Source organism: Gopherus evgoodei, chromosome 1, assembly GCF_007399415.2.
Source record: "Gopherus evgoodei ecotype Sinaloan lineage chromosome 1, rGopEvg1_v1.p, whole genome shotgun sequence".
NCBI classification, from domain to species: domain Eukaryota; kingdom Metazoa; phylum Chordata; order Testudines; family Testudinidae; genus Gopherus; species Gopherus evgoodei.
The window spans coordinates 211,290,336-211,316,213 of NC_044322.1; the positions used below are offsets into that span (position 1 = coordinate 211,290,336).

At 45.1% G+C, this 25,878-nt stretch overlaps 1 protein-coding gene across 1 annotated transcript in view; it reads right to left on the reverse strand.

Moving 5' to 3' along the window:
- Nucleotides 1-25,878, reverse strand: part of HGD (homogentisate 1,2-dioxygenase) — a 65,557-nt gene that overhangs the window by 1,215 nt on the left and 38,464 nt on the right. Inside the window, exons 7-13 of the mRNA XM_030534291.1 lie at nucleotides 25,133-25,224; nucleotides 24,046-24,080; nucleotides 21,906-21,985; nucleotides 21,318-21,417; nucleotides 11,255-11,379; nucleotides 10,421-10,525; nucleotides 3,510-3,636 (exon numbers count right to left, since the gene is read on the reverse strand). Coding sequence (XP_030390151.1) covers nucleotides 3,510-3,636; nucleotides 10,421-10,525; nucleotides 11,255-11,379; nucleotides 21,318-21,417; nucleotides 21,906-21,985; nucleotides 24,046-24,080; nucleotides 25,133-25,224 — 664 coding nt within the window. The remainder of the gene's footprint in view (nucleotides 1-3,509; nucleotides 3,637-10,420; nucleotides 10,526-11,254; nucleotides 11,380-21,317; nucleotides 21,418-21,905; nucleotides 21,986-24,045; nucleotides 24,081-25,132; nucleotides 25,225-25,878) is intronic.

Here is a 25,878-nt window from a genome sequence, read left to right on the forward strand (position 1 = left end):
ACACAGTCGCTGTTACAACGCAATACCGTTTGCAGTCATCGCGGAGTGGCAATCATTGCCTTGAAGATCACAAACTAAGTAGGGCTGGACTAGCTCAGTATTTGGATCCGTTACCTCCAAGCAACTGCAGGAGTGATGCTCGATGTAGTGTTGGTGATCCAGTATGTAGGGCTCTTATGGCTACTCTACATGCAGGTTTTGTACCACTACATTTATATGGATTCAGAAACCAATATAGTCAAAGCAGTACAACCTGCTCAGCTGGATGCAGGTACGCCAGTATGTAAGGAGTTCATACTGCATACCAATATAAGCACCTTTAAACCAGTATCACTGCGTCCACACTAGGGGGTTGCACTGTTTTAATTATATTGGTACTAAAAGTGTGTGTACAGAAACCTATAAAACTACTATTGTGTTTATAGGTTGCAAAGCACTTTATAAAGGGGGGGGGCAAGATTAGTATCACTCTTTTGGAGATGGGGCAACTGAGACAAAGAGATCTGAAGTAACTTGCCTGAGGCCACAAAGTAGGGCAGTGACAGAGTCAGGAACAGAACCCAGACCTGCTGATGCCCACTCCAGTGCCTTATGCACTAGGTCATATTGCTACACATTTTTGTACAAGCTCTGAGCCACCTGTGTACTCTAACATCTTGTGATATTCTTTCATTCTTTTATACTCACTTTATCTTCTTGGTCATAAAAGTCCAATCTCTCTCTCATGGTTATGGGCCAAATTTTGCCACCGATACTCATGATTAGCACTAGTCCCACTGAAAGCAATGCAGTAAGCTGTTATGGAATAAGATCCCCATTTGTGTAAAGGTTGCTGAATTTGGCTCTTGACTTTTCATTAAGATATGTTCTTGTCTCTCTAAAATATGTATTTTAGTCCCAATTCTGCAAACAACTGCCACTTGTAGTACCCACTCACCTCAGTAGATTTGACTTTAATGGGTCTACTCAGTGTAGCTGATATTATGCGTGGCTACACATTTTTGTAAGATCAAGCCATATGGCAGTAGCTGTGTTCTTTACATTTCCATTTGAGTCAGCAGCGCACCCTTCAGTGCAATTCAGGGGATGAAGCATTTAATTTCAAAACTACTTTTGCAAAAATATAGGTAGCCTATATCTGCAAGCAGATGTTCACTACTACTCATTCTTAATCTGCAGTATCATGTGTATGAATGGTTTACTGAGAATTTTTCATATAAATGGCTCAGGGACTGCATTTAGGAGGCACAGGGTATTACACAGAAGTGTAAGATGTTACACAGGTGGAGCTAAGGCTGTAAAATATATCATAGGAAGTCTGGCCTAGAAGTTAGGACACTGGTTTGGGACTTGGAATAACCCAGGTTCAATTCTTGGCTCATCCACAGATGACTTATGTGACCGTAGGCAAGTCACTTATGCCACCCTGTGCCTCAGTGCCCTATCTGTAAAATGGGAAAAACAGCACTTCCCTCCCTGAGTAGGGTATTGGGAACACAAATACATTCACGATTCTCAAACATTTGGATACTACAGGGATGAGGGTCATTATAAATACCTTCAAAGACAGAGAAACAGCCCATATAGTAAAAGCCTCTATATGCATTCATACATAGGGGAAAGTTAAGGCTGTGTGGGAAATCGTAACTTTGCCACTTCAGGATCTGAGTACCTAACTGTGCAGCCTTCATGTTCTCTGAATACAGGTTTCTGACAGGACTCAAGAACTGACAACAATAGTTCTGCAGGTAAAAGGCTAGATCCCATGTAAAATGTATGAGAAAGAACTGCTTAAACCCATTATCCCTCCACAGTGGTGCTGAGCACCACAGATTTCAATGGGATTTGAAGATGTTCAGCATTTTGCAAGACTGGGCCCTTCCTAAGCAAATATAATGTGTTCAGAGAGCCACATTAGACCCTATCATTCCACAGGTGAAAAACAATCCTATAAATATGAAATTAGTGTTTCACAAACACACTCTCAGTGACCTGGCATAATCGGTGGCTAGCTGTTTTCCCTTTCTTTCATAATTTGAAATGAGAGCAGGAGAATAAGCCAAGGACTTTCCTCTGGGATTTAGTCAGATGGATGCACAACTGCCCGTTGTGCTGTCAGGGGGCTGAGTTTTTATAACAAAAATCCCCCAGGTGTCCTTCAGAACTAAATCCAAGTAACGGTGGGAGTGGGAGGGTGGAGAAATTATTACACAAATGTTTTAAGATGAACACAATAAATGTCTGACTCTTTTTAAAGTGACTTTAGTGCTATCATAGGTGTGGCAGTGACATCTCTGGAAACCAAGGCTTCTTATTTATAGGCACAGCACGGGCAGCAAAGCCAGGCTTTCCCCACACTCTTTCCTAGCAAGGTGTTTCCTCCATGTCTACAAAGGAGAACTGCTTGGGGTTGGCAGTAAATGAATCTCTATGGTGCATTCAGTCGTTGGCCCCTGTCCAGGGCCAGCCAACAAGGAGCCAACAGTGATGGTGGTGGAGGATTATATTTCTTCCATGATGTAGTCACCTGCCACTAGGAACAGGACTGAGAAGGACACTGGTTCCAAATCTCTACCTGTAAGCGCCCCAGATATTGCTGGGGTAACAACAGCACCACTTTCCAACTAGATACACATGAAGCAGTGAAGAAAGATGGCTTTGTGGTTATGGCACTGGAGAGGAGCTCAGATCATCTAGGGTCCAGTGCCAGTTCTGACACAGATTTCTGGTGTGATCTTGAGCAAGTCACTTAACCACTCAATGCTTCAATTCCCCATCTATAAAATGCTTTCTCCCACCCTTTGTCTCTCTTCCTCGGTGCGAGGGAAGCATTGGCGGGCAGGGACTATTTATAGGGTATGTCTACACTGCAAATTAACATGCAATCATAGCTTGGGGAGGTACACCCATGCTTGCTTTAATTTAGGTAGCACAGCTAAAAATATTTGGGAAGATAGGGAGGCACAGATTCCGGTGTAGGCTAGCAACCTGAATACATATCCATGGTCCCCCATGGGGCTGTACTAAGGCAGCTAGCTTGCACTGAAGCCCAGGCCACCGTATCTTCACAACTAACTACTAATGTTACCTGCTCTACCTAGATTAAAGCTAGTGTGGGTCTTCCTTCCCATGCTACACTCACACCTTCGCTTGCAATGCAGACATACCCTTACTAGGCATTTGCACAGTGCCAGTACAATGGGGACCCAACCTTGGTGGGGTCACTAGGTGCTTCTCTAACACAAATAAATGTACGTGTGTAACCACAAGCCATGTCACCTCCTGTACAGTTGCCCTCAGCTGCTGTAAATGGGGACAGCTTTCCTTTGGTTTCTGCCCCAAGAAAGACTGGCTGGCTGCAAGTGGCCCACGTTAGCTGAGTGAGAGGATGCAGGCAAAGCCATCTTTCTCCTTGTGGCTCCTGTGGAGAACAGGAAGCATGGCTTGTTTGATACCCCCCATTGCCCCAGACCCGCTTCTCAAGTGTAACTGAGTAAGGGCAGACATACTGTGGTAATAAGGTGGCCGGAAGGTGTTGTTTGCTACCCCCCATCGGGGTGGGAAGATGACAAAGTCAGCAAGTGCCACTCCAGGTCGGGTTGACTTGGCTGTCAAGACAGTGAAAATAGACGGGTCCTATAGAAAAAAACCAAACAGGATGGCAAATCAGAAAACATGGCTAAGTTCAGCCCTGTCAGTTCAGCTGCATCCTGTGAGCCACACCTGCCAATTCAGTCTCTGACCCTCTGAAACACTTTCATCACCTGCATTTTAGAAGTGGTTTGGAGGGCGAGTGGGATTTCTTGGCTGGCACGAGTCCTCTCATGCTCCGGATCCCATTCTGGGCATAGGAGGAAGGAGAAGGGATAGGCTGCTTCCTTATTTGGCTGGCCTAGAAGAGCTCCAATTCTTGTCTCTCCCATGACAAGCACTCTGCCACCCCTGACCTTCCACCATCTTGTCTGAGTCCTACCGAGTCCCTCAGATGGCTGCAGCACTGACTGCAGAGAGGAAGAGGGGCTGTTCTGAGCCCAGAATGCTGCAGCACTTCCTCATTCCGCAGGAGATGCTGGCTTCAAGGGAGACCATATAGCTCTGCTCCTCTCCTTTCTCCCAAGTGACCCTAATATGGCAAAACACATTTCCAATAAGTTCTCAGAATGTATTGGGGACAACTTTTTATTTCAGAAGGTGGAGAAAGTAACCAGGGGAACAGCCATTTTAGACTCGATTCTGAGCAACAGGGAGACGTTGGTTGTGAATCTGAAGGTGGAAGGCAATTTGGGTGAAAGTGTTCATGAAATGATAGATTAGAAATGATAAGGAAAGGAAGGAGTGATCGCAGTAGAATAAGGATAAATGGACTTAAAAAAAACCCAGACTTTAACAGACTCAGAGAACTGGCAAGTAATGTCCCATGGGAAGAAAATCTCAGGGAAAGAAGAATTAGTAAGTTTCTCAATGAGACAATATTAAAGACACAACTACAAACTATCCCGATGTGAAGAAAAGATAGGAAGAATAATAAAGAGGCCAATATGGCTCCATCAGGAACTCTTTAATGATCTGAAAATCAAAAAGAAATCCTACAAAAAGTGGGAACATGGATGAATTGCTAAGGATGAAAACAAAAGAATAGCACAAACATGTTAGGGACAACATCAGAAAGGCTAAGGGCCAAAATGGGTTACATTTAGCAGAGGACATAAAAGGCAATAAGAAGAGGTTCTTTGAGTACATTAGGAGCAAGAGAAAGATGAAGGAAAGTGTAGGTCCTCTACTTGGAGGGAAAGAGAGCTAATAACTGATGACATCAAGAAGCTTGAAGTGTTTAATGCCTGTTTTGCTTCAGTCTTCACTAAAAAGGTTAATAGTGATCAGATACTCAATACAATAACAACAACCAGAAGGAAGAAATGTAAGCCAAAATAGAGAAAAGACAAGTTAAAAAATATTTAGATACATTAGATGTATTCAAGTTGGCACGATCTGATTAAATTCATCCGAGGGTTACTTAATGAATTGGCTGAAGCAATCCTGGCACTGTTAGCGATTATCTTTGAGACTTCCTTGAGGACAGTTGAGGTCCCAGAGGAGGACAAACATAGTAATAATCTTTAAAAAGGGGAACAAAGATGACGTAGGAAATTATAGACTAGTCAGCTTAATTTCAATGCCTGGAAAGATACCTGAACAAATTATTAAACAATCAATTTGTAAGCACTTATAGGATAATAGAGTTTAAGTAATAGGCACCATGGATTTTTCAAGAACAAATCATGCCAAACCATCCTAATTTCCTTCTTTGTCAGGGTTAATGGTCTAGTGGATGGGGGAAGCTGTAGATGTGATATGTCTTGATTTTAGTAAGGCTTTTGATAAAGTGTCTCGTGACATTCTCATTAGCAAACTAATGATGTGGTCTAGATGAAATTACTATAAGATGAACGTGACACTGGCAGGCCATGTGCCAGCTCACGACAAGGTCCCCATGTCTCAACTGAACATTGACCAATACATAGCTGGAATCAGTTTGGCTCACCTGTGTGTTAGTACTGTTAAAATAGGCATTAGAACTATAAGAATGTGTTTAGTGTGTAGACTTCATTGAATTATTTGGGGGGAGGGATAGCTCAGTGGTTTGAGCATTGGCTTGCTTGCTTGCTTGCTAAACCCAGGGTTATAAGTTCAGTCCTTCAGGGGGCCATTTAGGGATCTAGGGCAAAATCAGTACTTTATCCTGCTAGTGAAGGCAGGGGGCAGGACTCAATGACTTTTCAACATCCCTTCCAGTTCTAGGAGATGGATATATCCATTAATTTATTTTTTTTAATGCTTGTGAGTTGCCATATGCACTGATCTCACTTACAACATCTGTATTCCATAGCATAAGGTAGTATTTGAACAACTGTATTGTGAGCCTCTGTACCTGTCTAAATCACCAGATAGGAGAGAGACATTAACTAGTATGAAGAGTTGATCTTCAACAGAAGGTATTACGGCCTTCCCACCAGGAAAGGTCCATCGATACCAGATGGACTATTGTGGAATGCTGGAAATGGAATTTCCCTATATACTGTCAACAAAAGACTTTTGTTGTTCTGCCCTCCTGCCCATGCAGATGAATCATGCAAGTGGATTCCTCCCATCTGCTGAGTTGGTAGCTCAGAGCACATTACAGGAGAGGGATAAAACCTCTAACAAGAAGGAACTGATTATGCTGATTGGACTCTGGGGGGCAAGGTTTCTAGGCATAAGCATGAGATCCCCACCTGCTTAGCCTGGGTTAGCCCTAAAAGACATACAGAGTTTGCTGAATATAGAAGCTTCTATCACCTTTTGAAACTTAAGATAGGAACTCATTTGGGTATCTATGTTTACTTGATTTAACCTTATAAATAACTCTCTGGTTTTCTTTTCCTAGTTCATAAATGTTTAAATAGTTTATTATAGGATTGGCTACAAGTGTTGTCATTAGTGTGAGATCTATGGTGCAATTAATCTAGAGTAAGTGACTGGTCCCTGGGGACTGGGAGTAACCTAAATATTGCTGTGATTCTTTGTGTAAGGGACCATCTATTTGAGTGGTGAGATAGATTGGAATAGCCCAGGGACAGTCTGTGACTCCATGTTAACGTTGTTATAGTGACTGAGCAGTTTACACTTTATAACTGGTTTGGAAATCTAAGTATAGAACTCACAACCAATTTGAGGCCTAGTTCCTAACAGTCTTCTATGATGTTGATACTCACGCTTTTGAGCCACTGCAGGCAGTGTTACAGTGGGTGCACAGCTGGTTGGAAGACTACATTCAGAGTAGTTATCAATGATTCGCTGTCAAATTGGAAGGGCGTATTTAGGGGGTCCCTGCAGAGGTCAGTTCTGGGACCTGTACTATTCAATATTTTCATTAACAATTTAGATAACAGAAAGGAAAGTATACTTATAAAATTTGCAGATAACACCAAGCTGAGGGGAAGGGACTTGTAAGCACTTTAGAGGACAGGATTGGAATTCAAAACTATCCTGACAAATTTAGAGAATTGGTCTGAAATAAACAAGATGAAAATGAAGAAAGACAATGCAAAGTACTGCACTCTAGGAAGGAAAAATCAAATGCACAACTACAAAATGAGGAAAAGCTGGCCAGGTGGTCGTACTGCTGAAAAGGATCTGGGGTTTATAGTGGAGCACAAATTGAATATGAACCAACAATGTGATGCAGTTGCAAAAAAGGCTAATATCATTCTGGGGTGTATTACCCGTAGTGTTATATGTAAGATACGGAAGGTAACTGTCCTCTCTACTAAACACTGGTGAGGCCTCAACTGAAGTACTGTGTCCAATTCTGGGCGCTGCACTTTAGAAAAGACGTGCACAAATTGGAGAGAGGCCAGAGAACAATAAAAGTGATCAAAAGTTTAGCAAACCTGACCTGTAAGGAAAGGTTAAAAAAACTGGGCACGTTTAGTCTTGAGAGAAGAAGAATGAGGGGGACCCGATAATAGTCTTCAAATATGTTCAAGGCTGTTATAAAGAGGATGGTGATCAGTTGTTCTCCATGTCTTAATGGACTTAATGTCTCCATGGCTTAATCTGCAGCAAGGCAGATTTAGGTTAGATATTAGGAAAAGCTTCCTAACTGTAAGGATAGGTAAGCACTGGAACAGGCTTCCCAGGGAGGCTGTGTAATCCCTGTCATTGGAGGTTTTTAAGAACAGGTTGGACAAACACATGTCAGGGATGGTCTAGATTTAATTAGTCCCACCTCAGTGAAAGGGGTTGGACTTAATTACTTCTCAAGGCCCTTTCCAGCCCTACATTGCTATGATTCCCCTCACTACAGACCAGCTGAAAAAAGAGTGAAACTGAGTGAGGAGGAAGCAGAAATGGAGAGAACTCACCAACACCAGATCTGATAGAATTATACACAGTGCCCAGCGCAGCATTTGCCAGGAATGTGTGTGCAGGGAGGATTTATGGGCTGATGAGAGCTGGGGTGGGGCATCAATCTAGAGACTTGGGGATGCAGCCTGCAAGTGAGCATGGCCTCTGGTTGGTGGGGGCTGGATGAAGATTGTGCTGAAAGGGCAGCGGGGGGCTCAGTATATTGAGAACTATACTTGTCTGTGGTAACAAAACAGCACTTTGTCCTTACCTAGTTTTAGTCTGAAGAACATTTTACAGTCACAAATCAATAAAATCCTGGTGATTCAGCACTATCATCCCCTTTAACAGATGGGGAAGAAGAGTGATTTGTTCAAGACTGCACAGTAAGGCAATGACAGAGACCAGAAGTCTTGACTCCACAACTCCTCCTCAACCCTTTCTGTGAAGTTTACTGAAGACAAGAATATCCAATGGACTAGCAACTTATCCTTCCAGCCCCTCATGAGGTGGGAAATGATTACGTTCCTCCTTTTTACAAGTGAGGAAATCGAGGCACAGAGAGATTGTGACTTCCCTCAGGCCACATGGTGGTTCGGTAGCCTAACTGGGACTGGATTCCAGTTGGATTCCCTGGGCTTTCATCACAAGATCATCCTTTCCCATGGCATATTTAACTGGAATCTGAGCAATGCTTTCTGTTGGCTGCCTAACTAGAAATTCTTCATTCTCACATGCAGAAGAGATAGTCTAATGAAAACAAATATTTCACTGGGCTGGTTTGTTATAAAAGAAGCCGCTTGCATTGATTTTGGCTTTTGTTACTTTTCATAAGCAGTATAAACTATTACAGTGAAAGCTGCCAATTCTTCAAATACAGTTACAGCCCTGGGCTCAGGGGACTCAAAGGAAACACTTGGCAGAGTCATTTTCTAACTACGAGAGGTGAATCAGAATGAGAATTTGAGGCAGAAAATTCTCTTCTCTGACTTGCACAGTGGACATCAGCTCCAACTGTCAGTTCTTCTTGTAGGCGCTGAGTTCCCTCATTGGGCCATGGTGTAAAGCAATGTCTAGCAAACTGGGCCACAGTCAGCAATGGGTAAGCATCTGCACCACCTGTGCCCCTTTACACCAGAACTGAATTGGGCCCAGTGTAAAAAGCAGTAGTGCTTTCCCCACCCTCGCCTGCTTCTTTGTCTCAGCCACCTGTTATGTCTTGTCTCTGGGTATGTCTTCACTACCGGCCGTATCGGTGGGTAGCAATCGATTTCTCGGGGATCAATATATCCTGTCTCATCTAGACGCGATATATCGATCCCTGAACGAGCTCCTGTCGACTCTGGAACTCCAGGAATGCAAACGGTGGTAGCGGAGTTGACAGGGGGAGCCGCGGATGTCGATCCTGCGTCATGAGGATGGTAGGTAACTCGATCTAAGATACGCAACTTCAGCTACGTGAATCGTGTAGCTGAAGTCGAAGTATCTTAGATCAATTTCCCCCCCCCCCCCGTGTAGACCAGCCCTCTTAGAGTGCAAGCTCTTTGGCACTGGGACTGGCATTTTTTATATGTTCATATAGGGCCTAGTACAATGGAGTTCAACTTGGTTGTGGACTCCAAGTGCTCCTACAACAGCAATAATAGTAATTAATAATAACTATATAATATTATTGAAAGATAGCTGTGGTCCAAACATAGCAGGGACACACAGTGCTGTCACCAACATGCCTGGTGTAAGTCAGTCAAATTCAGGAGTAAGTGATAAACTAGACTAAGTCCGATCTATTTAGCAGCTGTGCAAAAGGACTGTATCCTATATTCCCCCCTTCACCTACTCAAGATATAACAGGAAAAGCAACAATCAGAAGGGTGTAAGATTCCCTGATGTAAGGTCTGAGTTCCCTCCCTGTTACACCAGTTTCACCCAACGTAAAACAAGTGTAATGGACTAGAGAATTGGGCCCACTCTGTCTGAGAACTGTCTTGCCTTGCACAGCCCTGTTCAGTGCTTTCCCAGCTGTTCTCAAGGAGACTGAAAGTCACAGGTGCTTGAGATGCCAATGTGGTGCAAGCTACACAGACTCGCCACTGACATCCGTTTTCTAATTCACCAGTTACCTGCTGTGCATCTTACACTGCTATTTACACCACAGCCGGATTAGGTCCCAACTCCAAGGACTTACAGACATTTGTTTCAAGCTGAATTAGACTTTGGCCTTGTGGTGTGGCAAGCAGAAGACTGAGATGAAGAGGCGAGGTAGTGTGTTGCAGGAGACTGGGCAACAGGAGTGTCCCAGGTTCTATTTCCATCTCTGCCACTGACACATTGTGTGGCACTGGAGAAGTTAGGTCAAAATTTTCAAACTTAGGTACCCCAGTTATGCTCCTAAATCTTTATTTAGGCTCCTAATATGAGACCTAATTTTTCTGTGGTGTTGAGCACCCACAACTCCCAATGGCTTTAGATTTCATAGGTGCCAATTTAATTGCTCCACCTCATACATGCCTGTATTGACAGCCTTAGAACTTACCGCGTGGTCAAATGCAACAGAATTGATGACCATAAAGTTATCCAGATTATATTTGTATGGTGTGTAGTTCCCATGCCAGGCCACCACATTGAATGGGGAGAAATCCTATCAAATCAAGAACAAAGGCAGCAGAGGATTATGCCCAGTGCTCTCCGACATGCTGCTAACATACAGGGCACTGCTCTGTAATTCAAAAAGCATTCAGTGTTAGTAAATGGTGCCCAATTGACAGCCTGGAGACCGAAGCCCCCTGTGATCCATAGAACAGGTATTGCCTGGGCAGTGGCAGGGCACGTTGCACCTCACCATACCCTGCCAATGGGCCTCAGTCCTGCTCCGTTTCTAGTGATGAGAGGGTAGTTCGGTGTCCAAGGCCCATTTACTCCTTGGCTTCACTGCTGACATCACCCATAAGGAAATAGTAGTAATGGCAATTTTTTGTGATGGGAACACCTGCCTACTAGAAATTAGATCAATGGCCTCCCACAAAAACACACTCCTGTCTTTTCACATAGGCCACTGAATACCATTTGGAAGCAGTGAGGTAAAAATCATCATCTAGAAGTAAAGAATCACTAACTTCAGCGTCAAACAATTCTTTAAGAAACATTTACTATGGATGGAGAACATTTTAATGTGCCAACAAACAACAGGCTCAATCCTGCTTTCATTTAACTCAATGGGAGTTTGGCCACTGACTTCAGCGGGAGAAGGATTGGTCCCCAAAGTTATTTGCCATGCTGGTAAATAGTATGTCCTACAATGTGCACTTATTATAACTAATAGAGCTTCAGTGTGATCCAGTCTTTGTGAAAAGGCCTCTGATTTCCTTACCTGTTGGGCTGAAAACAATTTGCCCTGGTACTTGCTGATCACTGTGTAGTCACCTGCTACTTGGCGATCTTCATACCAGGCAACTGGCACTAAGAAATCTCGTGGGTTAGCCAGACCATTGGCGCCTCAGGTAGAAAAAAAAAGAAAGTAGCAAGATTATAGGTGATATCTTTACAAAGTTGGGACCATTGTCCTTCCCTGGTTATACCAGTGCATTTTTGGAGTTTGAATGACTTTAAAGGCACTTCACTGTACTCCATAAAGAGACTTATTGTTCCCAACAAAACTATTTACCTGTAATCCTTATTCTCAGACAGGGGTCACTGTTACACACCCTGGCATTTAAGTCCATGTTCCCATCATGGGAATCAGACAACTCTCACAGCTCTGATTACTACACTATTACACACCCTCAACAGTCGGAGAGTGTTACCTTGGGGTGGCAGAAGACAATTAGAAATCGGGGACTTTCTATTCCTGGCTCTGTCACTGACTGGTTGTATAACCTTGGGGAAAGATCTCTAGAAAGTCATTAGGCACTAGCACATTTCTGGATGTGTGGAAAATAATAATAAAACGAGGCTAATGATACTTCTTTAGTTTTAGGCATATTGTAAGAGTTAGTTAACGTCTGTAGAGCATTTTCAAGCGTAAAGCACCATATGAATGCTAAGCATTCTTCTTCTCATTATTATTATGGTTATTATTACATAGATTCATAGATTCTAAGGTCAGAATGGACCAATGTGATCATCTAGTCCGACCCCCTGCACAAAGCAGGCTACAGAACCCTACCCATCCACTTCTGTAACAAACCCCTAACCTATGCCTGAGTTATTGAAGTCTTCAAATTGTGGTTTGAAGACCTCAAGCTGCAGAGAATCCACCAGCAAGTGACCCATGCCCCACGCTGCAGGGGAAGGCGAAAAACTTCCAGGGCCTCTGCCAATCTGCCCTGGAGGAAAATTCCCTCCCGACCCCAAATATGGCGATCAGCTAAACCCCGAGCATGTGGGCAAGACTCACCAGCCAGCAGTCAGAAAAGAATTCTCTGCAGTAACTCAGATCCCATCCCATCCAACATCCCATCACCAACCACTGGGCATACTTATCTGGCGATAATCAAAGATCAATTGCCAAATTAGGCTCTCCCATCATACCATCCCTTCCATAAACTTATCAAGCTTAATCTTAAAGCCAGATATGTCTTTTGCCCCCACTACTCCTCTTGGAAGGCTGTTCCAGAACTTCACTCCTCTAATGGTTAGAAACCTTTGTCTAATTTCAAGACTAAACTTCCTAGTGTCCAGTTTATAGCCATTCATTCTTGTATCTACATTGGTACTAGGCTTAAATAATTCCTCTCCCTCCCTAATATTAATCCCTCTGATATATTTATAAAAAGCAAGCATATCCCCCCTCAGCCTTCTTTTGGCTAGACTAAACAAGCCAAGCTCTTTGAGTCTCCTTTCATAAGGACAGGTTTTCCATTCCTCAGATCATCCTAGTAGCCCGTCTCTGAACCTGTTCCAGTTTGAATTCATCCTTCTTAAACGTGGGAGACCAGAACTGCACACAGTATTCCAGGTGGGGTCTCACCAGCGACTTATATAACGGTACTAACACCTCCTTATCTTTGCTGGAAATACCTCGCCTGATGCATCCTAAAACCGCATTAGCTTTTTTAACAGCCATATCACATTGGCAGCTCATAGTCATCTTGTGATCTACCAATACCCCAAGGTCCTTCTCCTCCTCTGTTGCTTCCAAATGATGCATCCCCAATCTATATCTAAAGTTCTTATTATTAATCCCTAAGTGCATGACCTTGCACTTTTCACTATTCAGTTTCATCCTATTACTATTACTCCAGTTTACAAGGTCGTCCAGATCTTCCTGTATGCTATCCCGGTCCTTCTCAGTGTTAGCAATACACCCCAGCTTTGTGTCATCCACGAACTTTATTAGCACATTCCCGCTTTTTGTGCCAAGGTCGGTAATAAAAAGGTTAAATAAGATTGGTCCCAGAACCGATCCTTGAGGAACTCCACTAGTAACCTCCTTCCAGCCTGACAGTTCACCCTTCAGTACGACCCGTTGTAGTCTCCCCTTTAACCAGTTCCTTATCCACCTTTCAATTTTCATATTGATCCCCATCTTTTCCAATTTGACTAATAATTCCGCACGTGGTACCGTGTCAAATGCCTTACTGAAATCGAGGTAAATTAGGTCTACTGCATTTCCTTTGTCTAAATAGTCTGTCACCTTCTCAAAGAAGGAGATCAGATTGGTTTGGCACGATCTACCTTTAGTAAAACCATGTTGTACTTTGTCCCAATTACCATTGGCCTCAATGTCCTTAACTACTTTCTCCTTCAAAATTTTTTCCAAGACCGTACATACTACAGATGTCAAACTAACAGGCCTATAGTTACTCGGATCACTCTTTCGCCCTTTCTTAAAGATAGGAACTACGTTAGCAATTCTCCAGTCGTACAGTACAACCCCTGAGTTTACCAATTCATTAAAAATTCTCGCTAACGGGCTTGCAATTTCATGCGCCAGTTCCTTTAATAGTCTCGGATGAAGATTGTCCGGGCCCTCCGATTTTGTCCCATTAAGCTGTTCAAGTATGGCTTCTACCTCAGATGTGGTAATATCCACCTCCATATCCTCATTCCCGTTTGTCATCCTTCCATTACCCCTAAGCTCCCCATTAGCCTTATTAAAGTACTTATTTAGATATTGGGCCATGCCTAGGTTATCCTTAACCTCCTTTCCATCCTCAGTGTGTAGCGGTTCCACTTCTTCTTTCTTTGTTTTCTTCTTATTTATATGGCTATAGAACCTTTTACTATTGGTTTTAATTCCCTTTGCAAGGTTCAACTCTACTTGGCCTTTAGCCTTTCTCACTTTATCCCTACATGTTCTGACCTCACTAAGATAGCTTTCCTTGCTAATCCCACCCTTCTTCCACTCCTTGTAGGCTTTCTGCTTTTTCTTAATCACCTCTCTGAGATGCTTGCTCATTCAGCTTGGTCTACAACTCCTGCCTATGGTTTTTTTCCCCTTTCTTGGGATGCAGGCTTCCGATAGTTTCTGCAGCTGCAGACTAACGTAATTCCAGGCCTCTTCCTGCATTTAGATCCACAAGTTCTTCAGTCCAATCCACTTACCTAACTAATTTCCTTAATTCTTTAAAGTTAGCCTTTTGAAATAAAAAACCCTAGTCCCAGATCTATTTTTGTTTATCCTTCCATCTAGTTTGAACTGAATTAGCTCATGATCACTCGAACAAGGTTGTCCCCTACAACCATTTCTTCTATGAGGTCCTCAGTGCTCACCAAAACCAAGTCTAAAATGGCATCCCCTCTTGTCGGTTCTTCAACTACTTGGTGAAGAAATCCATCAGCTATCACATCCAGAAAAATCTGAGCCCTGCTATTCTTGCTAGCACTTGTACTCCAGTCTATATCTGGGAAGTTAAAGTCTCCCATGATCACACATTTCCCATTAGTGTTTACTTCCTTAAAAACATTAAAGAGGTCTCTATCCATCTCCAAATCAGATCCCGGCAGTCTGTAGCACACCCTAAGCACTATCTCAGGGGAGGCTCTAGTAGCTTTCTTTCCCAGTGTGATTTTTGCCCAGACAGACTCTGTCTTGTCCCTTCCATCACTTCTTATTTCTTTACAGTTAACCTCCTCATTGATGTACAATGCTACTCCACCACCTTTGCCTTTATTTCTATCTTTCCTAAACAGCACATAGCCTTCAAAACCTGTACTCCAGTCATGACTACAATTCCACCACGTTTCTGTTATCCCTATAATATCTGGTTTCACTTCCTGCACCAGTAGCTCTAGTTCCTCCATTTTGTTCCCTAGGCTCCTCGCATTAGTGTACAGACATCTTAATTTTTGCCGTTTGGCTTCACTCACATTCTGTACCCTGTTAGGCATGGACATTCTACCACCAATATCACCTGTTAGTCTGTTATCTACACTACCATTCCTCCTTATGCCAATTCTTCTGTCCATGGCTGTATCCCCTCTTACTTTGTTTACTTCCCTCTCAAGGTTAAATTCCAGCGTGGAGATCTCCTGAACATCTCCCAACCATCTCCCCCAAATTTCTAGTTTAAAGCTCTCTTAATCAGGTCGGCGAGCCTCCATCCTAGAAGTCTATTTCCCTCCTTGCTCAGGTGAAGTCCATCCCGAGAGAACAGTCTTCTGTCCGTAAATGCTTCCCAATGACCGTACATCCCAAAGCCCTCCTTATAGCACCACTGCCTGAGCCTTCTGTTGATCGCCATAATCTTGTCACACCTTTGTCACCCTTCTCTAGGAACTGTCAGAATCCCACTGAAGATCACCTGAGCCTTGATTTCCTTAAGTGTCTTCTCCAGTCTGGCATAGTCTCCCTTGATACATTCCAGAGAGTATCTAGCCGTATCATTCGTTCCCACATGAAGGACAATCAACGGATTCTTCCCCGCTCCCGCTAGTATCCTTTTCAGCCTCAGGTCCACATCCTGTATCTTAGCACCCGGCATACAGCACACCCTTCTGTTCTCCCGATCAGCTCTAGTCACAGGCCTGTCTATTCTTCTCAGTAAGGAGTCCCCAATCACGTAGACCTGCCTTTTCCTGGTGACAGTGTGCTTTTCTGGTCTATCTCCCGCACCCACCAGCTGCAAGTTCTCTCGATTCCTATTCCCCCTTGCAATCCTCCTGGGGCTTATATTTGGTGTTGCCTCCATTGACTCCTCCTCTCCTCTTGCAGGACCATCAGCTCTTCTCTTTTTCCTTGCCCTCTCTCCTTCAGCGACCACCTGCTGTGCCCCTTCTTCATTTTCCAACTCTGCAAACCTGTTCCTGAGTTCTATATCTCCTTCACTGGCCCGTCTTTTCCTCTGCCTGGTTCTCTTAGTCACATGCTTCCACCGTCTACTTTCCTCACCCAGCAGTCTCTCCTCTGAATTCTTTGGTTCTGCTTCCATCTGCACATCTGATCTTATCCCTTCAGCCCCCTCGTGTCTGTGCTCCATCGTCTGCTCAAACCCCCTTCTGAACTCAACCAGAGTTTGCACCTGCATCTCCAGTCCTCGGATCTTCTCTTCCATCAGCTCTATCAGGCGGCACTTCATGCAGACAAAGCTCTTTTCAGGCACCCCCTCCAGGATCATATACATGCCGCAGCTTCCACATCCAGTCATCCTCATTGTGTCTTTCACTGCTGCCTCTGTATCAGTCATGGCCTTCCCACCTGACGCCTGGTAGTCAACACAACACAAGCCCCCAGCAGGCACCAGACCACCACCCTATCTCTTGACTTGCTTGTTGGTTCCTCTGTCTTAGTCTCCCCTGCAACCTCCCCCTGGAAACTCCCACTGAAACTCCTCTGTTTACAGCTCTGTTTGCTGGCTCCTGTGCTGCTGCCTGACTGGCTGGCTACTTATATAGGACCCCTAATCAGGTAAGTCCGGCCCCCTAATCAGGGCTCTGCTGCTCTCCCAGCACACTGCCCCTAGCAGCCTCCACACACACACACACTACAATCCACACACTACAAACACTACACAATACAATCCACACACTACAAACACTACACAATACAATCCACACACTACAAACTACACAAACCTGCTCCTCCAACAGAACTCCCACTGAAACTCCCCTCTTTACAGCTCTGTTTGCTGGCTCCTGTGCTGCTGCAGCTGTCTGAACTTTGACTTCCTTGGATAAAAGTGCCAGGCATTACTACCTGCTGCTGAGGTTTAACAGTCAGTACTTTCCTCCAGCTGTCAGTTTTCAAGTGAAAAGTGAAGTTAAACAAGAATAAAACATAAAGCATCATGATCTCTGGGGGGAAGCTGGGTGGCTGGTAGGGGGAGGATCTCTTATTACTACCTTCTGAAAAGAAGAATTGCAGACAAATACAGTAATTTTCTTTTCTCCAAAAAGTGAATGTTAGTATAGATTTCTCCCCTCTAGGAGACTCAAAAATTCCAAAGATGTCTCTGAAAAAAGCTAACTAATGAAAAAGCTTGTTACAAATACATAGGCAAAATAATATAAATCATATGAAACAGGCACTGACTGCTACGACAACATGAAATCACCATATCCTGGCTGGAGTGAGACAGCTAAGAGTGCCAAAGAATCACTCTTATAATCTCATTCCACAGGACCACAGGCAGGGCCATTCTTAGGATTTATGGTGCACTAGGTGAGATTATTAAACTGGTGCCCCTGTGCCTGTCTTGCTCCTAGCAACACAAACATAAGCTTACAGTATTGGAAAACTTGCCACATGCATGTTATTAAAACCAGTTTAACTTAATTAAGCACACTGTAATGCTGATGGACTAGCACTAAAGAAGTGGTACTATAGAAAAAATTCTGATTTGACAGAATGATGCAAATAATATAATTTTTCTAATTTGTCAACATTTTATTGGAAATTTCTATGAAGAGGTATTGAAACAAGGATTTGTTTTTAATTCAAAGCAATCTTTCTGGCTTTTTAGGAGGCAAAATCAGTAATAATGTCACCATATGACAAAGACAAAGTGATGTCTTGTTCGATTGCAAGAATAGCAAGACCAGTCAAGCATTCCTGATTCATTGTAGAGCGGAGGTAGTTTTTAATGAGCTTTAGTTTTGAGAAACTCTGTTCTCCTGATGCTACTGTTACAGAAATTGTCAGTAGAATACGAGGGGCAATGTACACATTACAGGATATATATATCAACAAGTTTGCTGATATGAATAAACTGTACAATGTTCAGCATTGATTTTGCATATGGCAACATTGAGGACAGTGTACTCAATTCTTGGCACAGTTCAAGTCCATTTAAATAAAAACTATCACCGTGCTTCAGGAAGCTCTCTAGGTTCTTGCACTTTGTCATTAGTTGCTCCTGTTTTCCTATTTCGTTAAATTTAGTCCCACTCAGCCTGTTGCCAGCTGAGTGAGTGGAACCTCAGGCCGACAGTGGGTTGAGTGGCACAGCCGGGGTCTCAGCCACCAGCCTGCTTCGCCCACTGCCAGCCTGGGGTTCCTTGGGGGTCCCCAGGCCAGCAGCAGGTGCTGAGTGGGGCCAGCGACCAGGACTCTGGCTGGCAACATGGCAGCAGCCGGAACCCCAGAGCATCAAAAATCAGCTGGCAAGCCACCTTTGGCACATGTGCCGTAGGTTGCCAACCCCTGCTCTATACCAGTGGTTCCCAAACTGGGGTTCGTGAACCCCTGGGGGATTGCAGAATGTTACAGGGAGTTCGCCAGAAAAATTTCACTAATGGCGGCCAGAGGACCCTGGGCATTGGAGACAGAAGGTGGGACCCGGTTGCAGGGCAGACACCCCAAGCCCCAGGGAGAGCGGGGCCGGGCAGTTGGGGCTGGCAGCCCGAGTCCCAGAGGTCAGCAAGGGAGCCAGCAGCCTGAACCCCAGTGCTATGTGCGGGGCTGGCAGTCCAAGTAACAGGAAGAGTGGGGCTGGGCAGTTGGGGCTGGCAGCCTGAGCCCTGCCCCCATCAGCAGGGCAGCCGGCAGCCTGAACCCCAGCCTAAGCCCCAGGAACAGCGGTGCAGGCATTTGGGGCATCCATCACACTGAGGAAATTTAAACTTAAATCCCTGAAAATATTCATTTTTAGGAGGGGGTTCATGACATTTCACAATTTAGTGACGGGGTTTGCGGGCTGTTAAAGTTTGGGAACCACTGCTCTATACACTAGCAAGGAGATGAGCATATTACAATTGTTGGAGGGCTCTATTTAGCAATAACAGGGCTATAGGAAAGTCAGTCAACATTTTTTGTTTCTCTGATGAAAACTGGCCCACTCCCTTCCCCATACCAAACTTGTCACAAATAAGTGTCAACAACTTAATTTTCTGTTTTTGGCTAAGATATTGATTTTTTTTAATTGAAATTGAATTCAGGATTGTTAGCAAGCATTTTTGGTAAACAAATTTGTTAAATGACAATCAAAATGGCAACACAGTACTGCTTTCATGATTGGCTCACCCCCCAGCCTGCTGGTCAACAGCTGCAGTAGAGGAGGAGATAGGTAGAAAACTGCAGGACCCCAAAATCCACCTCTTGGGGTGCAGAGTGGCAACAGCAGCAGCAAACCCTCAGGTCCAATCACACGCCAATGGGCACCACTGCCAGCCCAATGGACCATGGTGAAGTTAGCACAGCATCTGATCTCAGGGACAGGGCACCCATGGAGCCACAGCAGCTCATCCTGCCCTGTGCAGCTCCGTCCGGGGGAGAGACGTGCTCCCCAGCTAGGGTGACCAGATCCAGATGTCCTGATTTTATAGGGCCAGTCCCGATACTTGGGCCTTTGTCTTATATAGGCACCAGGAGCCTATATAAGAAAAAGACCCCAAAATTGTGACTGTCCCTATAGAAGTGGGACATCTGTCCACTCTACCCCGACCCCCTGTCCTGATTTTTTGCCCATGCTATCTGGCTATCCCCAGCCCAGTCATGTGCGACCTTTCCAATCCTGGCTGCCTGCCAAGGAAGTGAGTTACTTTCACTTTCATTCCTCAGCAGGCAGCCAGGGAGGGGCGGGGGGAGAGAGAAAGGTGGGGTGCTCCGTGGGGCTGGGGGAGAAGAATGGATGTTATGAGGGACAACAAAGGATACTGCCAGAGCTGCTGAGCCTGCCTCACCTCACACGAGGGGAAAGAGTCACACTCACAGGTGAGTTCCTTCCCCCACCCCTTCCCAGAAACCCAGCAGACAATCCCCTCCCTCAGACTGTGCTGCATTTGGCTCTCTCTAGGACCCAGCAGCCCTGCTCTTACATGCTCCACTGCTTCCCGTCTGTCCGGCCTCCCAGCATTGCTCCTCCAGATCTAGTGGTGCCCTAGGCGGCCGCCTATTCTGCCTATGGCTAAGGATGGCCCTGACCACAGGACTCTAGTGCATGCAGTGAACAAGGCAAAGGATCTGCAGAGCACACATCACACAGGAGGGGACATTTTGGTGGTTTCTGGCCAAACAGTTGCCAGTTACATAATTCTCCAACTGAAGAGAAGACTACATTTGAGACCTGGCTCCTATCCTTCCCACTTTAATGATCTCCAGTTCCCACAGCAATTTCCTCTTTGGAAGAATCCTTTCTGGGTTCTTGTCCCATGCATTGGAGACAGGGGAAGAAAATCTGAGACTCCTCCTCTTCATCCTCCATCCTCTGAGAACACAATGCAAAGCCGAAGACTTTCTGTAGTTACAAGGGTATGTGGACTTTTGGTCTTGTGTACTTGCACCAACAAGCACTTACACACACTAATCAGGTACAGTAATGGAGCACAAATGGCTGGTTACCCAAATTGCAGGTGCAAATGCTGGTCTGGGCAGGCAGATGCCAGACACTGGCTGTGCAGCAGGTATGCATACCTTTAATGCAGCTTCTCTAGTACATGAAACTTCAGAAATTTAGCCCTACATTTCTAACTATAGTCACAGAGCTAAATTTTTCTCGCAGTTACACTAGTGTAAATCCAAAATACCTCCACGGACTCACTGGAGTGTATACTAGTGCAGCTGAGAGCAGAATTTAGCCCAATGTCCGTAAAAGGAGTTTCAAAAAAACAAGTAGATCTATAAAGATCTAAAAGGCCAAGAGCATGTTTGGAATGAGCCAGCTGGGGGACAAAACTGGAGTGGGAGGAATTTCTCTACTCTGGGGGGATCAGGGAATTAATGGCCTTCCAAGTGTTTTGTTGGGAATGGGGGCTACTCTGTGAAATGATAGTGTCCATTTGTCAGGGAGCAACTGAAGAGCATCTTCGGGACTTCTATGGAGCATCTCATACTGAGGCTTCGAATTCATTCTTAGCAGAGAGACCTCTGAAATTTTAAGCCTTCCTATGTCGTAAAAGGGAGTTTGCTACAAGAAAAGGATGGACCTGGCCTTCTGTATCCCATGTGAATGGAAAGACTGGGGAGGAAGGAGGAATGGATTTTGGCTCGCAGTCCCTTGCTCTTGTAGCACTCTGGCCCCACGGAACCCACTGTAAACTTGATGGTGAATCTTTACCGATGGGTCCCAAGTCAGGTAGCTCGAAATGTGCGCCATACACCTCCAGCATGTAGCCCCTGGTTTCTCCAAACACCTCCACACTGAAACGCATACCTTGCTAGGAGGGAAAAAAGAAAAGTAGATCTCAAGAGCAGCTCAAGATGGTTGTTACAGCCAACAAGAGGTTCATGCAGAGGTGGCCAATGTGCAGCTTGTGGGCCAAATGCAGACAACTGACTTCTACAAGGTGCCCCCCAAGGCTGCCCTCAAGTTTAACATGGTGGCATGGCTTGCTGAGCCTACATATCCCAGAATGCAATGCTAAAACTGGATTCAAGCAGCTCATGCCACACTGTATGCTTCTCTATTAAAGATTAGGGTGGCTGTGATTGGTGCACTGTACACAAATTAGGTCAGCCCAGGGGTTCATGGCAAGTTCCTAATTCAGCCTCTGCTGAGCAAAGTTTAAGGTCTCCTGAGTTAGTCCAGCTCTCTGGGGTTTGACTGAGGTCGAGCAAAACTCACTGTTTCAATGTCAGCAGCGTGCTTTTGGAGGTTCCCTCCAAAAACAAGCCAGCAGGAGGTGTAATCCTGCCTAGTCCTCACCTGAATGACACAGATCTCATTGGGCTCCACCAGCAATTTGCCAAACTCGGTGGTGATGAGCAGCTTCCCTTGCTGTGGCACTGTGGGAGGAGAACATAAGCAGAGGACACTGAGGAACTAAAGGATTTTCCTGTCACCAAAAGTCATAATTTAGAAGCTTCAATCTGCACATGCATTCTTCTCCCTGGTATGCTACCAGCCTCCTAGGAAGGCTCCTGATTCTCTTAGCTGCAGATGCACTCTGTTCTTCCTGACCCCACCTCACACTTTGGCCTAGGGAGAAATGTTGTCTGTAAGCAGCAAACAGAAACAGACTAATGTTGCAGGCAAACAAATTGCTCAGACAGAAAAAAAGGACAGAAACACGTTCTTTTGTTGTTCAAAGAAGCAACTGCTGATGAATGATGCCAGATTGAGCACTCTGTATCCACAGAGCAGGCTGCAGTAGTGCAACTGTGCTTCTCACTGCTCTCCAGCCAGCGGGATCACCTTGAGGGGTAAGACGCAAATTCACCCTTCTTGAGCCATTCAGTACTTGGTCTCAGGTTAAACTGACAACAAGAGGTCCAGTTAATGACAGCTGTGATTGGTTTATATATCCACTAAGAACTGGCCTGATTTCCTCACATTCATTCACTTAAGGGTCAGTGAAGAGCCATCGGATGGGAGCAGTGTTCAGTCATGAGGGCCCAGCTCCTCAAAAATATTTAGGTGCCTAACTCCCATTGAAACCAAAGGAAACAAAGTGCCTAAACACCTTTGAGGATCTGGGCCTAGCAGCCGAGGATGGATTTAAATTAGAGACCTAGATGCGAAAGGCTCCACATGCCAATCCCCAGAGCCAACCAGTCAGTTCCTCTTCCTGTGTGCCTACTCCACTAGGAGAATAAATTCATTTTTGAGTGGTACTGAGTCCAAACTTCTGACTCTGAGAATACAAAAAAGGGGGACAGAGGTTACTATTGCACTATACCTCAAGGCAGTGATTCGGGAGATTACTCAACACATTCTCTCACGTGAGGAGCCTCTCCCCTTCACCAAAGATGTAAACTGTGTCTCCAAGGGCTACAGGATCCTGCTTTTCCACGTGGTTGCCCCTTCACTTCTTTGATACACAGCAGAGACCTAGTATGATTCACTTCCCACTCTACCAGAGCAGGGGCTAACCGTCTTCAGTTAACTTTTGGATTCATTCTCATGAACGTACTGGCCCAGGAGGGCCCACACTGTAACGGGAAGGCCTGTAAATTCATGCAATGTGCCCTCTCCCTTTCACCTCCTGGTGGGGAGAGAGCTGAGGAACTGTAGTTTGGTATTTTGAGGTTTTTGCTGACGAATGAGTTCATCACCAAGTCATTTCTATTAATCAATCAATCAATCAATCAATCAAAAAAAGATATAAACAAATATCAGGGTCACGTGCATTTATTTCTGGTGAAATAAAGTATTTAAATACATGCATTTCAAGTGCCAATGCAACACTTATTGTTGCAAGTTTGGACACCCTAGTCTGGTGGAACTCTGGCGCACAGGTCTCTTGTCAAAGACTCACTAGTCTTGGACTGAAGCAAAGCTGTGAGCTGTCTATCAATCCCAGAGTTTATAGTTTCCAGAAAACCTCATGGGCTTTTATGACATGCCTAATAGGATTCCCACAATAGCAGACATGCAGAGCATGAGGAACCAGACACTGACTAGCTAGCCAAGGAATCTAGGCCCTGTTAAAAAAACAAAGAGAGACTTACAATCCGGGCTGAGAGAGAGAAGCTGAATGTGGCAGGCAACTCAACCATCACCAAACCACCTAATTTTGGATGGTCCAGGAGTGATGTTGATCACTGACCACCAGTCCAAACCTTCCCAGAAAGAAGAATGCACCAGGTGGTGGGAGAAACAGAGAGGAGGGCTGATGGCAACAGAGATAAGCAATCATAGAGTCATAGATTATTAGGGTTGGAAGGGACCTCAGGAGATCATTGAGTCCAACCCCCTGCTCAAAGCAGGACCAATCCCCAAATGGCCCCCTCAAGGATTGAGCTCACAACCCTGGGTTTAGCAGGCCAATGCTCAAACCACTGAGCTATCCCTCCTTCCCCACCCCAGTGCTGGGGGGTGAACAGAAGTCACATCAGTAACTCACCAATCAGGAAGTCTCCATCTGAATTGTAAAAGCACCTAAAGAAAAAGGAGCACAGGCACACACATACTACAGGCTGTAACATGAGGGTCTCTTGAGCCGGTAGAGTGTCAGTGATGCCAATGGAGGAAACCTTGGGAGCCCCACTCACAGGGTTGATGGAGACTAAGCACATAGAGGCTCGCAGGAGGCAGGATGATCTAATGCACAAAGCACAGGGCTAGGAACTCCCGAGGACTAGTCTTGCCTCTGCTAATGTCCTTCCTCTGTGACCTTGGGCAAATCACTTCCCCCTCTGAGCCTCCATTTCCCCATCTGTAAAATGGAGATTATGATGCTGACCCACCTGACAGAATTGTTGTGAGGAGCTGTTAATGTCTGTCAGGTGTGATATTAAGTATTATTGACCTCCAAGGGTGAGCTTGGTCTATGGGATAAGGATCTATGAACCCTGTAGAAAAGCACCTCTTATCTCTGCAGCCCCAACCCTTCATCATTCCCACCTCCCTGCTGATCAATGTGCGCCCCATCTCTTTGCATGATGTTTACCCAAGGGAGTGCAATGTGTTAGGGCTTTCTATACCACCCATCACCACAGTATCTAAGTACTTTTGTTGTGTGCACATGAATTTAAGGGATATCTAGGCATTGTTATTTGCAGAACAGTTGCTATGCGGTCTGTGCTGTCAGTGAGCATTTGCAATGAATTACAGATGGTATTGGGATGATTGCAAACTAACACTAAGGCTGTATCTATACTACGAACTGTACACTATACACTATAGCTCTGCTGATGTAAAGTCTCACATGCAGTCACTCTTTGCTGGTGGGAGAGAGCTCTCCTGTCCGCATAGTTAAACCACCTCCAGTGAGCGGCGGTAGCTATGTCAGCAGGAGAATGTCTCCCGCCAACATTATGCTGTCCACACCAGCACTTTTGCTGGTGAAACTTATGTCGGTCAGGGATGTTTTTTTTCACACCTTTGAACAACAAAAGTTTTGCCAGCAGAAGTGCTAGTGTAGACAAAGCCTATCACTTGCAAACCAACAGCTCTGGAAAACCTTGACCTCAAATCTAATAGTCACTGACCTATTAATCATGGAGGTATTACAGGTGAAGATGTGGATGGCAATCCCATTGCGCGACTTAGGCTCCCCAGCTCCACACAATGTGTGCAAACCCTAGGAGACAAACACACTGAGTTAGAAAGAGCAGTAGGTAGCTGGATGGAGACAAGATCCCTCCATCCCCTTAGATGAGGCTTGCCCCACTGGCTGGACTCCCTCCTTCCTCGCAGATCCCACCTCTGCTGACTGGGGTCTCTGTCTCCGTATGACTGTTGTTTGCTGTTGTTTAAAATGACCGTGATCTTTGGAGATCACTCAAAGCTGAATATGTGGCAGAGCAGCAGGCCACTGGCTAACAGCGCATGAAGCTTCTCTAAAGCCCAGTAAAGGCGGGGGGGGGAGGGGGCTTTGAAAACTGTGCCAGAAGACACAGACCCAGCTCAGTAGTCACTGGTAGAGAGTGGGGAACACCCTCTCCCCGAGAAGATGAGCTACCCCAGGTGTCTGTCCTCCCGAGCCGTAGCTAGGTATTTTTGTGCCTGAAGCAAGAATATAAAATTGCGCCCTCCCCCAGGGTCGGCTCTTCGGCAGCGGGTCCCTTAGTCCCTCTCGGAGGGAAGGGCCTGTCGCTGAATTGCCGCCAAAGAATGAAGCAGCGGTGGTAGAGCCTGTGATTTTGGGGGTCTAACTTGTGATTTTTGACTGCTTGGGCTGGTAATGTTGCTTCCAAGATGGTCTTTGGTTCTGGTCCAGTTCCAATCATAAGTT